Below are 15,047 nucleotides of genomic sequence, written 5' to 3'. Positions count from 1 at the left end.
ATTCTACTAGAAGCCCAGAATCAAGCTCTCCATACATGGCAGGTCTCATCTGTCATAAACGTACTAATCTACTGTCAAAGGAATTGACTTTTTCTATATAATTCTTACATAGTTTGTGCACTATGGAAGAGATAAGGACATGAAGTAATAGAAAGGGGATATATTTTTGTCAAATACCTATTATTTCCTAAGCACAACAGATGGAAACTATGCAAGACACCTGCAACAATAACAAAAAAGGAAATAGTTCTGTAACAGAGATTCTTAACCATTTTTTATGTCGTGAATACTTTTGGCAGAATACTCCTTCTCATATGCATTTTAAATGCATGAAATAAAATACATAGGATTACAAAAGTGATAAATTATATTGAAACAGTTATCAAAATATATATATTTTTTGAATTCACAGACCCTAGGTTAAGTATCTCAGCTCTAGACATGGATTACTAAAACCCATACATTTCCACTCATGAGATTAGAATATGCATCTAACATAATCTAATGAGGATTTTAAAATATTTATGACATACCCTCCAATTAGTCTTTTTTCCAATCCCAAATTACTTTTTTCAACATAAATAATAAGATTTAGAATAACAAGAGACCTTAGAGATTAACCAGTTCAACTCTTCATTTTACAGATGAGAAATCTGAGACCCAAGAAGGTAAAGCAAATTTTCCAAAATCTACCTTGTGTTGCTAATTACAGAAACAAGTTACATAAAATAGATCCATTCAGTTCTAATCCACACTAAGTTCAAAGCCAAAGGATAATTTTTACATTTACTGTCTCAAATTTCAGAATATTTTTTGTCTAGTTTCCTCACTTTTTAAAAAACATCCCACCACTTCATGTATAATGTGTGTAATTCTTGGTATACTTGCTGAACTCAGGATTCATTTGTGAATGAATAATTTTCAGTTATATTATACCACCTCATCCATTAATAATGATTTAATGAGCTTTCACAGATGTCACTAACATTAGATTCTTCTAAAAGAAGAATGATAAAGAAAAACCTTGGATGAGTTATAGGGAGCCTCCCAAAGAAAGTCCTAACTTAAACTAGACATTTTATAATTTCATTTAAATTTTAAATTCTTAAAACATTTACCACGATGACACCCCTATATTGCCACCCAACCACATTCATGAAAATATTTTTGCTTAAAAGGAATTCTTAAGCATATAAAAAGAAAAAATGTTGAATATTGGTCAATGAAAAATCTTCGCTGACTCCAGTGCTTCAAAAGATACATTCCAGGGCAGAAAACATAGCTGAACCATTCTGCTACACTACCAATTATAAATCCCTAGCCACTGGTTTAATTCTGGTCCATTTATACGTTTATATTAAATTTAGATGTAGTGGGGGTGGCAGCTTGGTGGAATGCACGTTTTAAACATGATAACACCAGTCATCATACTTTCTAAGGCAATGAATGGCTGGAGCTTAATCAAATGCCAATCTCTTTCACCATAAATCATACGCCCACCTACTGGATGGCTTCTTCAAAGCAAAAGCCAACCGAGAAAAATATCCAGCAGCTAACACACTGGAAGTTCATGACCCTACAATAAAGTTTCGGGGAAAAAATGAAGAACTCCAAAATACAGAAACTGTGAAAACTCAACTCACACCAACACGGAGCAGATTTATCCAAAGCAAATCAATACACTTTTCGCAGAACAAACGCCGATTTTCGACGCAGTAGTATAAATACCAATACTATCTACTCGGGGCGTGGGAGCGAATACGAAGGATAGCTGAAGAAGAGGAGAAAAAAGTGAGAAACCGGGATGTCCCTCTCCTCCAATAAATAATTCCCCGGGTGAGAGGCGAAGACCGGGGAAAAGGAAGAGTGGTTGATTGGTGAATGAATGAATGAATTCCAGTACATCTTCTACACCTGCAACTACAAACTTAGACCTCCTCACCGAGAGGAAAAAAGCGTTCGAGGCTCACTAAGACAAAATACAAAATGAGGAAGGAGAGTTAAAAGCAAAAGAAAGGGCACGCGCTGGCCTGAGCCATTCATCCCAACACCCCGACGGCCGCTCTCCCTCCCCCACCCAAGGAGGCAGAGGTCTGGGCTAGGATGCAGAGCTCCGGTCTGAGCCAAAGGCGGCGGCGGCGGCGGCGGCGGCGGCGGCCGCGGGAGGCACGCACCCACCCCTCCCCCCAGCCCCGGGACAGCGACCGGCAGCTGCCGGGAGCCCTCGCCTCGTCCGCCTTCCCCGGGGCCCCAGGGGAGGGAGTGCTGCGGGGGAAGGGGGGAGCGTCCGGTGGGAGGGGGGAGCGTCCCGCGAGAGGGGCGCAGCCGGGGCGCAGCCGGGGCGGGGGGGAAGGAGGAAGAAGAGAGCATCCCGAGGGGGGGCGCCCGACGCGTCCCGCCCCGCCCCCTGCCCCGCCCCCAGGGGGGTCCGGGCAACTTTCCTCCGCGGGAACCCGGCGCCCCCCGAGCCTCCCCAGTCTGGAGGGACCAAGGGGGTGGAGGCGGGACGACGTCGGGGAGTCCGGACTCACTTTTTCAGATGTTTCTCTCTCTTCGGCCTCCGCTTTCGGGCCTGAATGGCCAGCACTGTGGGGGGTGGGGGGGAAGGGAAGAGAGAGAGACACACATTAACGGTTGGGGACGTTGTGGCCTCCGAGGGACGGGGCGGCGGGAAGGGCAGAGAGCTGAGAGGGCGCACACACCTTTCCGGGAGCTCATCCCGCTCAGGGAAGGGGCGGTGACGGGGAGCCGGAGCCGAAGCCGGAGCCGGAGCCGGAGCCGGGGGCTGCAGCCTCCTCCACTCGCTCCGCCAGTCCAGGAGGAGGCGGGAACCGCGCCTGCGCCACCGGCCGCCGCTCCCCGCGGGGGCCCAGCGCAGGACCCGCCCCCAGGGCCCGGCCCCGCCCCAGGCTCCGCCCCCGTCCCGGCCTGGGGGCCCCAGCCGCGGGCGTAGGTCTTGCCAGCTCCTGACACCCTCCCTCTCTATTCCCTCACCCTAGCTTCGGAGCGCCTCAACCTAAGCTGGCACAGAAGCGTCCTCCCCCAACCCCAGCCCCCACCTCGAGCTCTGCGGGACCAGCCCCGCCCCTCTCCCGGCTCTGGCCTCCTCCTCCAATGGCTCAGCCCCGCGGTCCTCCCTCGATCCGTCGCCCCTCCCTTCCCGTCGCTGCCCCCGCCCAGCCCCCATCCTAGGACTCACTCACCTTGGGTCGGGCTCCTGCCCTCGCGATCCCCCCATCCCTCCAAACTCCCGGTGAAGGTCGCTCCCGCATTTCTTCCCTCTTCTCGCTCACCAGAGGAGTCTTGACTTGGTCCAACACCATCTTGTCTCCTCCCGACCTGGCTCCGGTTCAGACGACCTCTTTTCTTTCCACTCAAGCCCCTTTTCCCCTTTTCCTCCATCTTTTCGTCCCTTAGTCCCCAAGTTGGTCCCTCCTTCCACCGTTCTCTTCGGATCGGTTTTGATCCCTTATCCCTAGGACCCAGGACCAGCTTCTCCTGCTCCTTTTCACAGGTATCTAAATTTAAAAAGCGGTGTTACATTTAGAGAACTCGACACAAACGTACCCCCTTGGTATAATATTGGCACAACTTTGATAGCCCTTTCAAGGCCAAGCCAAGTCACTCAGGTGTGAAACAACTTTCTTTTCTAACTCTTCTCAAAGGCTTAACTTGAAATACTGAAAAGACCGAATGTTGTTACTGTGGTTGAAAGAGCACTGGGTTCCGGAATCTGATGGCAATCTACATTCGAATCTAGATTCTTCTCTTGGCCTGGGTGACCTTGGAAAAGTCACTGTGCTCCTCTGGGCCATCATATCTTCACCTGTACAATGAGGATCTTGGACTAGGTGGCTTTTATGACCCATTCTCTGAATCTATGATCCTAAACTCTCCAAGATCCCTTCCATATCTGATTCCTATCACAGTTTAACCCTGTCTTTGTCATGGTATGAATTTAGACAAGGAGATGATCTCTAATGTTTCAGCTTCTAAAAACTATGAACGCAAATAATATATAACCTCACCAAGCATGTTTCCTCATGAGTAAATATGGAAGTCTTGATTTCTTTTGTGAGGAATGAGAGTATCATATCTTGTGAGATTATTGATGTGTGTGTGTATATATATATATAATATATATGCCATATATATTATATATATATATCCTCAGTGTAGGAGTGATCTTCCCAAAATGTTCATTTTTAGTGGAAAGTATTAGTTTAGGAAAAAATAAAGAAAGAAAAAGAAGGCTGATTATCTGTTTGAAATGTCCTTCCAATTGTGCCCCAAAAGATCCCTATTTTAAATAACTTTCAGCATCAATTAACAAGAATGCTTTAATAATATCACAGAATACTATACCAAAAGTTTTCAGAGATGTGCTAAAATCCTTAAATGTAGTCTTTTAAAAAAAAAAAGATTAAATACAGCCCTGGCACATTTATTGAAGACCAGCAGAAGGTACCCTACCTATAAATGAAAAGTTAAAAGAGTCAAAGCAATAAAAGCATCAAGAAAATAAAAAGGTAATGTTATTATCCTGCTCATTCAAATCACAAGATTTAGAACTAGAAGTCAACATTAGTCAAGGCCTACTATGTGGCAAGTACTATACTGAGCATTGGGGTGCAAAGAAAAGCAAAAGATAATTCCCGCTTTCCAGGAATTCACAGTGATCATTATACTCCAATCTCATACAGATGAATGAATAAAGCATTTTAAGTTGTTTATTTTGTTGCTTATTGTGTTCTTTTTTCAGTTATGTCTGACTATTTGTGACCCTATTTGGAGTTTTCTTGGCAGAGATATTGGAGTGGTTTCCCATGCCCTTCTCCAGCTCTTATTACAGATGAGGACACTGAGGCCAATCAGGGGTTAAGTGACTTGCTATGGGTCACACCATTACTAAGTGTCTGAGGGCTGATTTGAACTCAGGAAGCTGTATCTTCCTGACTCCAGGTTCTGTATCCACCATGTGACAATCACCTTGCTTACCTCTTTAGATAGAAGTAGAAAAAGTTAATAGCCCTTACTCTCTCAAGGATTTCATACTATATTTGGCAAAGACATCACGTTCAGTTCTAAGTAGGGAAAGACAATACAGTGTGGACAGGAAGGCTCTGAAGATGTAAGGGTACAGTTTTAGGGCAGATGGTAAGATCCAGGAGTCCTTAGATAGAGAAAAACAGAAAATGAAACCAAGGCCCAGGGAAAGGCTTGCTTGAGATCACACAAGTAGTGAAGTAGCAGAATTAGTATTCAAGCCCAGCATCTTTGACACTAAATCCAGTTTACTAAGTTGCCTTCATAATTGGCTACAATGAAGTTTTCAAAAGTACATCAGCTATTTCATTGTCAGAGAAGTTTTATAAATGTATCCTTACCTCAAGGTTGACTAGCCATAACATTTATGAAAACATGTAATGTTCTAAAGGATACTATATAGCCTAAATGTATCTTTTGGATGTAAAACTTAAATGTGTTTGTTCTTGTGACCAAAATGTGAGTACATTTCTATAAATTAAGGGAGGATAACACTTGTGGCCCAGTATTAATAATGCAATATTTGCAAAGTGCCTTGAATTTCTTTAATAAAAATATAACTTCATCATCATCAAACAGCATTTATTAAATACTTAACCATGATACTTGTCTTATTGCTATATAAATTAAGAGAGTCAGAATTTGGGGGCTAGAAGAGACACAGAGAACTACCAAAATATGAATAATAATGATACCAGGTCATATTTTATAGCATTTTATGGTTTCCAAAGTATTCTCCTTACAACAGCCCTGTGAGAATGGTAATATAATCCCCATTTTACAGATAAGTATCCTGAGGCTTAAAAAACTTAAGTGACATCTAAGGCAGCTAACTGGTAGAGTACTGGGTCTTAAATCAAGAAGATCTGAGTTCAGATCCAGCCTCAGATATTTACTAGATGTATAACCCTAGGCAAGTCACTTAACCTTTGACTGTTTCAGTTTTCTCAACTATAATATAAGGATAATAATGCCATCTACTTCACAGGGTTTTTATGAAGATCAAGAGAAATTATCTTTGTAAAGCATTTAGCATAGTGTCTAGCATATGGTAGACACCTGTCAACCAGACTAGAACCAGTTTCTAATCTTCTTGTTCCCTTTCCTTTCCCTGAAAAGTTTAATGGAACTGGGTTTCAAATTCAGATCTAGATTGAGTCCAAATCTAGTACTTTTTCTTTTTTTTTTTATTTTACTATAGTAACTCTCTCACTAATCTGTACAGTTTAGAAATTTACTCCCTATAAAGCTAATTCTTATCTTTACAAATGACAAAGTTGTTTGAAAGAAGACTTCAGGGAACACACAAGTGAAAAGCAATATAGTAAAAAAAAAAAAAAAAAGCATACATTTCCTTTATTTTAAAATGAAATAAAAGGTTCTAGTGCCATATGATAAAACATATCAAGGATGATAAACAGTTGGATAGGCAAACCATAGAGCTCATCTATTAGTACATATATCCTGGAAAGATACTACCAATGAACAATGAGTTAGGTCCACAACTGAACAGGAGGAGGAAGGAGAGCTGGAAGGCCTGTGGAAAACTGCACAGTTCATTTAGTGATCCCAAGCTTCTCCACAAAACAAAAGCCCATCTTTCTGACATCAATAGTTTCCCGGTAATGTTGCATGCCTTTGAGTAATGAAACACTATGGTCTCCAAACAACTGAAATTAAGGATTCCCAAAGAATAAAGGAAAGATGCATGGTTTGTGGCTGAAATATAAGTGGCAATACATTACAAGGGAGGACTTACACGGTAGAAACTGTATAACAAATGTCATCAGAGAAATTTATCACTGGAAAAAGAAGATGGGCCAGTCACACAGCAAAAGCAAAGGAAAACTGAAGGATAGCACATATGTTTCAATGTCACAAACTTGCAAGAAAGTGCCTACTACAGCAGCACATATGCTAAAATTGGAATAATAAAGAAATTAGTATGACTCATGTTCAAGGTTGACATACAAATTCATGAAGCAGTCTTTAATGTATTTTGTTTATTTTTGCAGGGGATGGGAAGAATGCTTGTTTTTTTATTTGACAATACTTATTTGTTACAAAGTGAAGGCATTTATTTTGGGAAGAGGAAAGTCTTAGGGAGGGAGTTGGAGTAGTGATAGTAATGACAAAAAATGAAGAAAAGTGTAAATTAAACATTAAAACACAGTCAAAGAGCAGAAGGTGGCACAGAAAACAGGACAGTGTTGATACTTCTCTATTAAACTTAACATACACTTGTAAAAAACAGTATATAATAGATATTAAGGTGAAGATTTCATATGCACATTTTTTCTACTTTTCTTTATAATCAGAAACTTTTATGTTTGTTGGTATTTGTCAAATTTGGAATAAAAAATATTTCAAAGAAAGTGTGAGGAATACCACCAGCATATTGGGAGTACCTTTTATGGTGGATTTATTGAAGGTTGTTAACAACTAGACTAGGATAGACAATCATGAACACTTTGCGGTCCTTGATGAGAGTACCCACATTGACATCACAGATTCCATTAGAGCATAATCAGGGATCACAGAATGAAAGATTCAGAGCTCAAAGAGACCTTAGATATCATCTAGTTCAATGCACTCATTTTACAGGGGAAGAAACTGAGGTCTAAGGAGCTGAAGTTCACTGAGTCATTGCAAAGTTTAACCTAAATTCCAGAACACTAATGATGAAACATGCTACCCACATACTTCATAGTGATGTGAAAGATTCAGAGTATAGAATGAGACAAATATACATATATGTGTGCATGCTTACATATATACATGTTCTTTTTCTTTTGGACATGGCAAAGAAAGGATTTTGTTTTGTTTGACTATACATGTTTGTTACAAGGAGGGGAAGATAAGGGTCATTCAGCCTTAGTTAGCATACCTCCAATGAGGGGGAACTCACTATCTTCAAAAACTGTTTATTTCAAGATACCTATGTATACGGTATACTGAAGAGAAAGAAGTATTAATTTTTTAACTTCTGCATTATGCTATCTAAATAATACTAGTGGTTGGAAAAGAAAACATTTGGAGACCATGCCACATAAAAACCACTTGGAAAAATTTATAATATCTAGACTACAGAGAGAAGACTGTGATCCTAGGATTTAAGGATGACATTATCTTATCCTTAAATGTTTAAAGAGTTGTCAAATAGGAGAAATACAAGAACTATTCTGTTTTGTCTAAGAAGCCAAAACTCAGACCAGTGGATGGTAGAGAGAAATTCTAACTCAATATAGGAAAGAACTTCCTAACATAGTCAGATCTTCTCAATTATTAACAAAGCCTTTCCTTGATTCTTCTAAACCCCAATAGCTATTGTCCTATTTCTTTATTCTCCTGAACTAATACTTTTCTTGGGAAAAAACTGTCTATAGTTGATCTTTCCAATTGAAAAAGAATCATTCCATTACCTCACTACCCAATCTATTCTGAACCAGGTTTTTGCCTTCTCCAACAGACTGAAACTATGTTTTCTAAAAGCAACAACAGAATGAAAACTGAACATTGTAATCACAATGACCCTGGGAGCTTGACCCTGGGCAAGAGTTGAAGAAATGTGCCTCCCTCCCTTCACTGGAGAGGTGGCAGGTCATCCATGTTGAACATTGCACATAATGTTGGGGTCAGCTGATGTGCTAGATAATTTTGCTGAACCGTTGGTTCCCCCTTTCTCTAAAGAAAGGAAAGACATTCAGGAATGGATGTGATATAAATAAATATATATGTGAACATTTTGCATGTGAGTTTTTGCATATATTTTTATATATGCCTGCCTTCTTCTTCAATAGAATGTAAACATAAAAGTAGCGTCTGCTTCATTTGGTCTTTGTATCCCTCACACGATGTCTGGAACATAACAAATGATTAAGTGATTGTAAAATGGATTGTTGGTTATTTATTGTAAAAAAAAAAAAGACAACAATAAAAATCAGATATTTTAAAAACCTACTATCTCTAAAGTTGCCAGTGATTTCCTAATTGCCAAATCCAATTACCTTTATTCAGTCTTCATCCTTCTTGCCTTCCCCAAATTCTTGTAATTTTTTTTTGACAAAGCTAATCCTTTCCCTCCTACTGGATACTGTCTTTTCCTTGGCTTCAAAGACACTTTTCTTGTCCTAATTCTCTGACTTCTCAAACTATTCCTTATTTGACTCTGTTCATTCCTCATTCTCTTCGTAATGTGTTGTATGTATTCTCCATGGTTCTGCCCTTTTTCTTTTCTTTCAACTATCTCTTTTCAGATACTATTTCTACATACCAAAGACACCGAATTCTGTATTTCCAAATGTGACTTCTTTCTAAGACTTTAGACCTGAATTTTCAACTGCCTTTAGGACTTACCCATCTGGATGCTTCACTAGCATCTCAGACTTAACATGACCAAACCTAGTTGATTACCAATTCCCCCAAACCTATTCCTCTTTCTACTTCATTCTTTCCATCTGTTTCAATGCCATTCTCCAAGCCTCCAATTTTGCTTTTTCTCACCTCTCCTATTCATTTAGCTACCAAGTTCTATTGCTTTCACCTCAGCATTTTTTTCTTTCTATTCCCACTGCTACTATCCTAGCACAAGCCCCAATTTCTGTCCAACTACACTGCTGAGATAATCTCCTAAGAAGTCTCCCTCCTATCTCTCCCCTATCTAATCTATATCTTACATTACTACCAAAATAATCTTTTATGAATTCATTCAATTAAAAAAACACCTGTCAAGCACTTCCTATGCAAAAGGCACATAAGTTTGATCATATTGATCACATCAATATTTTGCTTTAAAAAAAATTCTTCAGAGACTTACTATAGCCTTATAGGAATTCAAAAATTCTTTGCTTGTCATTTAAGGTCCCTCTATATTGTTCCACCATGCTTTTCAAACCTATCACATACTAATCTCCTCCAGTTTCTCTATTTGTCCTCCCATTTCCATGTCTGCGCTCATGATGTTTCCTATGGTTAGGATGTCCATTCTCCCTTTCTTTGTCCTTTCAATCCTTTGCATCTTTTAAAAATCAGCTCAGATGCTGTCTCCTCCATGAAGCTTTCCATGGTCTCCCTGAATGGTAACAACTGCCCCTCCTACCTGCCTGATCCATCAGATGGTGCTTTATTTTGCTAATTTCTAATGCACTTATATAATGTTATATATCATAGCTATCTGTAATTTATTCCTCTGTTAGACTATGAGTTCTTTGATGACAGGAACTCTCTTTTATCTTAACTTTGTACTCCCTACAACCCATAGCTTATTGCTCTGCATGCAGTGCTTCCTAAATAAATTTTTGTTGGTTGAATGAATCAATGAATAACAATTAGATTCTGGGGTCTCAAAGGCTCTAGCAGTTCTTGTCAAGTGGAAAAACTTAAAATACATGTTGTGTATATTTTCAAGCCCAGCAAATTTAGAAAGATTCCTCATTGGATGGATAGCTTATCAGGTGATGAATTTTTTCTTAGCTATGGTAACTCTTGAAACTCCTACCAAGTTATAGAGAGATTTCTGTCCACATGGATGAAGGTAGTACCAACCTGATGATATCATAGACCTTGTCAATTATTAAACTATAAACAAGAAATATAACTATAGACAATTAGAGCTGTCCCAAAATGGAATGGTCTGACTTGTAAGGTTTTAAATTCATGGGCTCATCGATTTAGAGTTAAAAGCCTAAAAAAGACCTCAGAAGTCACTTAGCTCCAACGTTCTCATTTACAGATGAGGAAACTGAGGCTCAGAGAAGTTAGATGACTTGTTTGAGGTCTTACAGAGTATCCCAAAAGTTTTAGTGTAGTTTTAAGCTTTGATAGCCACACAAGCTAATGATGGACCCACAGTATGGATTAGTTCCAGGCACGCCTTGTCAGCACCTGAAGTTGGCCTTGGGTTGTGATGGTCCACATCACCAAACATATGCTTTTTTAAAAACCCCCACAAATATGAAGTTAATTATTAGTATTCTAAAGGTGTATTAGTGTAAAATTGCCCCAAGACTCTTGGGATACCCAGTTAAAGAAATAAATGGCAGAGCTGTGATATAAGCCCAGGTTCTCTGACTCAACTTCCAGAATTCTTCATCATGTTGTCTCACTATTCTCTGATTAGAGAGACTTTTGAGGAAAGGCTAGATGATCATCTGTCAAAAATTCATGCTTTAGGTGAAACTGTCCAACATTTCTTACAGCTTAGCAATTCTATGAGTTTTGTAGTGATCATAAATACTATATTTCCATGACATAAGAAAAACATGTTTGAATCATTACAAGACAAGAGGCATTGTATTTTTTATTGATGACCTATATCTTAGTAATTACTTCTCCCAAATAGTGCAGAGGAACTCATCTCTTCACCTTATTTAGTTCTCAGTAAAGAGATTTTTCAATATACTTAGAAATAACCATATGCATATATTAAAAGAATAATACATTCCTTACTGTAATTTTTTCTCTGATTTACACATTCAGTAAGAGCCTTTGGAGTAGTGTCCTCATTCTGCTTTCATTTGATAGAAAGTCACAAATGGTATGAAACTTTCTGCTTATATCTAGACAAAAGGAAAGCCAATCATAACTATGCAGATCTCATTATGAAGACTATTAGTATGGGTTTACTGAATCCCTCCTGTGTATTTGACCTTGCCCTAAACCAGATCAACTTGTACAACTGATCACCCTGTGGATGGGACATTCTGTCTTGATATTATACCACTCAGTAATATGCTCTGAAAAGAACAGGTGGTCACAGGGTGTGGCCATAAAATGCCAATGTTCCTGTGAGCACAAAGTTCATGGGGAATTCTTAGAAATAGATTCTCTTCCACTTGGTAGGAGAAGTTGAGGAATAGTTTCCATTCCTTTCCTCCCTGCTGCTTCTTTTTGAAAGCATCAGATGTGACAAGGACATTATACCTAGCAACTTGCAATTTGAACAAATATTAGGGTCTTCTCTGGGTAAATGGTTCTTACAGAGAGATAAGTGATTATTGTCATGGTGGAGTTGAAAGAGGTAGGTGAAGCTTAATTTTAAAAAATATATACCAGGGCTACCATGCTCACTCTTGTATGAACCCACCACTAAACAACCTTAGGCTCCTGGCCTTAAGGTTTCCTAAACCTGCCATTTAACCTTCCCATACATACAATCACAGGGCTATCTCAACTCTCTGCTTTATAGGGAAGGTTAAATGATTTGCCCAAACTCACACAGATAATAAGGATCAGGGGTGAGAATTGAATCCAGAGGCCTCCCAGGGCCACTCTGGTTCCCAGGGCACCATGACACCTCCAGTTCTAGAAGCATTTAATGCTTTTAACCTATAATTGCAGCTCATGCTCTAGATTCACTAAGGCCTTATCCAACAGGTAAGGCACAATGGTATGAAAAGAAATTAGCTCTGTTTAGTGAAACTAAGGAGTGGCTTTTATTTTAAATAGTTCACTCTGAATAGCATTCACATATTCTTCACCAAGTGTCTGGTAGTCTGGAAATGTGGTGAGGCTAAAGGAAGGTAGGAAAACATCTCTATTTCTCTCTTTCACTTCATTCACTTTCAGCACCTGCTAGGATGTATAGGATGCCTTTGGTTGAGATCCATAGTTCATAAAGGTCATATGTCTACTTTCTAAAAAAATCTTTTAAATATTATTTATTTATTTTTAGCATTCTTTTAAAAAAATTTGAGTTCCAAATTCTCTCCTGCCCACCTGCCCCTCCCTTACCTCCATAGAAGACAAGCAACATGACATCAATTATATATGTGAAATCGTGCAAAACATATTTCCATATTAACCATACCACAGAAAAGCAAAAAAAAAAATTAAGTAAAAATTTATACTTCAATCTGCACTCATAGTTCATCAGTTCTGTCCCTGAAGATGGATAACATTTTTTTTGTCATGAGCCCTTTAGAACTGTCTTGGATCATTGTTTTGCTCAGAGCAGCTAGGTCTTTCACATCTGACCATCATTACAACACTGCTGTTGCTATGGACCTCCTGGTTTTACTCATTTTACTTTGCATGAGGTCTTATAAGTCTTCCCAAGTTTTTTCTCAAACCATCTCCCTTGTCATTTCTTACAGCACCATAGTACTTCATCACAATCACATGCAATATCTTGTTTAACCATTCCCCTAACTGACGACCATTTCCTCAATTTCAAATCCTTTGTCACCACAAAAGAGTTGTTCTAAACATTTTTGTATATGTAAGTTCTTTTCCTTTGATTTTTTTAGGATAGAGATCTAGAAGTGGTACAACTGGATCAAAAAGTATGCACAGTTTTGTAGCCCTTTTGACATAGTTCCAAAACATTCTCCAAAAGGGTAGGTAGGACCAGTTCACAACTCATTAGTGTATCTTTTTTCCCTCATCCCCTCTAGCATTTGTCATTTCTAACAGGTGTGAGGTGGTACTTCGGAGTTGTTTTAATTTGTATTTCTCTAAGTGGTAATATTTTTTCTGAATGGAACAGATCACTTCCAGGGGGTTAGCAGGTGCCAACGTCATGACCCCATCAGCTGTCATATAGCGTGGATAGCGTGGTTTACCTCCAGGCACGCCTGCTCTGTGCCCAAAGAGTGGGCCTTGTGACTAAGGTTATGCTGGCTCACATCATCAAAGGCAGTATTCTAAACACCCAAGTTTAATGACTTTAATTGTTGGTATTTCACATGTCAGATTCTTGTCCAGTAACTTAGGAGTTGACCTAATATTGGAAGAATTACATGATATCATTGTGGATTTCTTGCTACAAATGAAGACAGCATACGTAAGGAAGTTGCAGTTGTATGGAAAGATGACTTATAGGAAGTGGTTTCATTACACACCCAACACTAATTAGAAACATCCTTTATTGGGACACTTGGTCATCTCATCTGGCAGTGTTCATCATAAACACAAATAAAATGAACACCATGATATTCAGCAGAGGCTTCTCTTCCAATTAATGAGAGAACTCAACAGTGCTCCTAAGGCTGCTGCTGCAATGAGATGAATATGATTCTCTAGTCACAACTTTCCCATCTCTGGCCTTCCTCAAGCTCTCATGTTCCTATAATACTATGTCCCCATCTACCCTCACCTCTGCCTCTCGAAATCTCCAGGTCCAACTAGGGTTAAACTCAGTTGCCATCTGCTATATCAAGCCTTTTCTGTTTTCCCCAGGTATTGGTGCTCTCCTATAGAAAATTAATTTGTATTACTTCATATATATTTTGTATTATTTGTCTGGCTACATGTTGTTTCCCATAGTAAAATGAAAGCTCCTTGAGGGCAAAGACTGGTTTAATTTTTGTCTTTTTATCCCCAGAATCTGGGACACATGAGACATTTTAAAAGTATTTGTTGAATTTCATTAATTGCAATGACAAAAAGACTGTGCCCCCAAGGCTTCTACTGTAGTAGGAGCAAAAAGGCTGTTGTGAATATGAATTGAACACCTTTCAGTGAATTAACTAATGAATCCTTTCTTTACTGGGAAATGGGACTACCACATTTGGACTCAATCACCTGAATCTCCTATGTGCTATTTGAGAAAGTGGAACTGTCACAAAGACAGGAAAACAGTTAGAACAAACCAAAAGCAACAGAAGAAATCTGGGGGTGGAGGGATGGAGATAAGGGAGTTATATAATTCTGAAAGCATTTATCATTTTTTGAGATATTTGAAAAAGGGGAAGATACTGAAGGATTGGGGTAGGTGGGAATCATGAATAGTAAATGAAGCCTCAGATTGATCACAATGAAGATTGGTTTTAACTTTAAAGTATGCAGTCTTCAGTTTCTTTTTAATAAAAGGTTATTTACAAAAGTGATGCTAGAACCCTTTTGGGTGGTTTTGTTATCTTATTTTTCTGTGGTTTCAGTGTTTGTTCATGTTTATCAGCTTTGTTTAAACAAAATTTAATCCTAAAAATAAATTCAATTCAAAGCAATAAGCATTTATTATTAAGCAACTCTTATGTATAAGGTACTATGCTAAACTCCAG

At 39.2% G+C, this 15,047-nt stretch overlaps 1 protein-coding gene and 1 non-coding gene across 6 annotated transcripts in view; one reads left to right on the top strand and one right to left on the bottom strand.

Moving 5' to 3' along the window:
- SRPK2 (SRSF protein kinase 2) overlaps positions 1–3,686 on the bottom strand; it is a 278,675-nt gene extending 274,989 nt beyond the window's left edge. Inside the window, exons 1-2 of one of the 5 annotated variants that reach the window (XM_072653122.1) lie at positions 3,294–3,686; positions 2,532–2,586 (exon numbers count right to left, since the gene is read on the bottom strand). In XM_072653122.1, the coding sequence (XP_072509223.1) occupies positions 2,532–2,586; positions 3,294–3,402 (164 nt within the window). In that variant the 5' untranslated portion in view covers positions 3,403–3,686. Of the gene's footprint in view, positions 1–2,531; positions 2,587–2,702; positions 2,932–3,293 lie in introns of those variants that run through there. The other 4 variants (XM_072653124.1, XM_072653123.1, XM_072653126.1 and 1 more) reach the window with 4 other exon arrangements.
- Positions 3,687–6,939: 3,253 nt separating this feature from the next.
- LOC140497905 (U6 spliceosomal RNA) lies at positions 6,940–7,043 on the top strand. The gene has a single exon (XR_011964910.1). It is a non-coding gene; the product is annotated as a U6 spliceosomal RNA (small nuclear RNA).
- The last annotated feature ends 8,004 nt before the right edge of the window (positions 7,044–15,047 follow it).

Source organism: Notamacropus eugenii, chromosome 3 (genome assembly GCF_028372415.1).
Source record: "Notamacropus eugenii isolate mMacEug1 chromosome 3, mMacEug1.pri_v2, whole genome shotgun sequence".
Classification (NCBI taxonomy): domain Eukaryota; kingdom Metazoa; phylum Chordata; class Mammalia; order Diprotodontia; family Macropodidae; genus Notamacropus; species Notamacropus eugenii.
The sequence above is the reverse complement of the archived record's forward strand: the minus strand, read 5'-3'. Positions and strand labels throughout refer to the sequence as shown.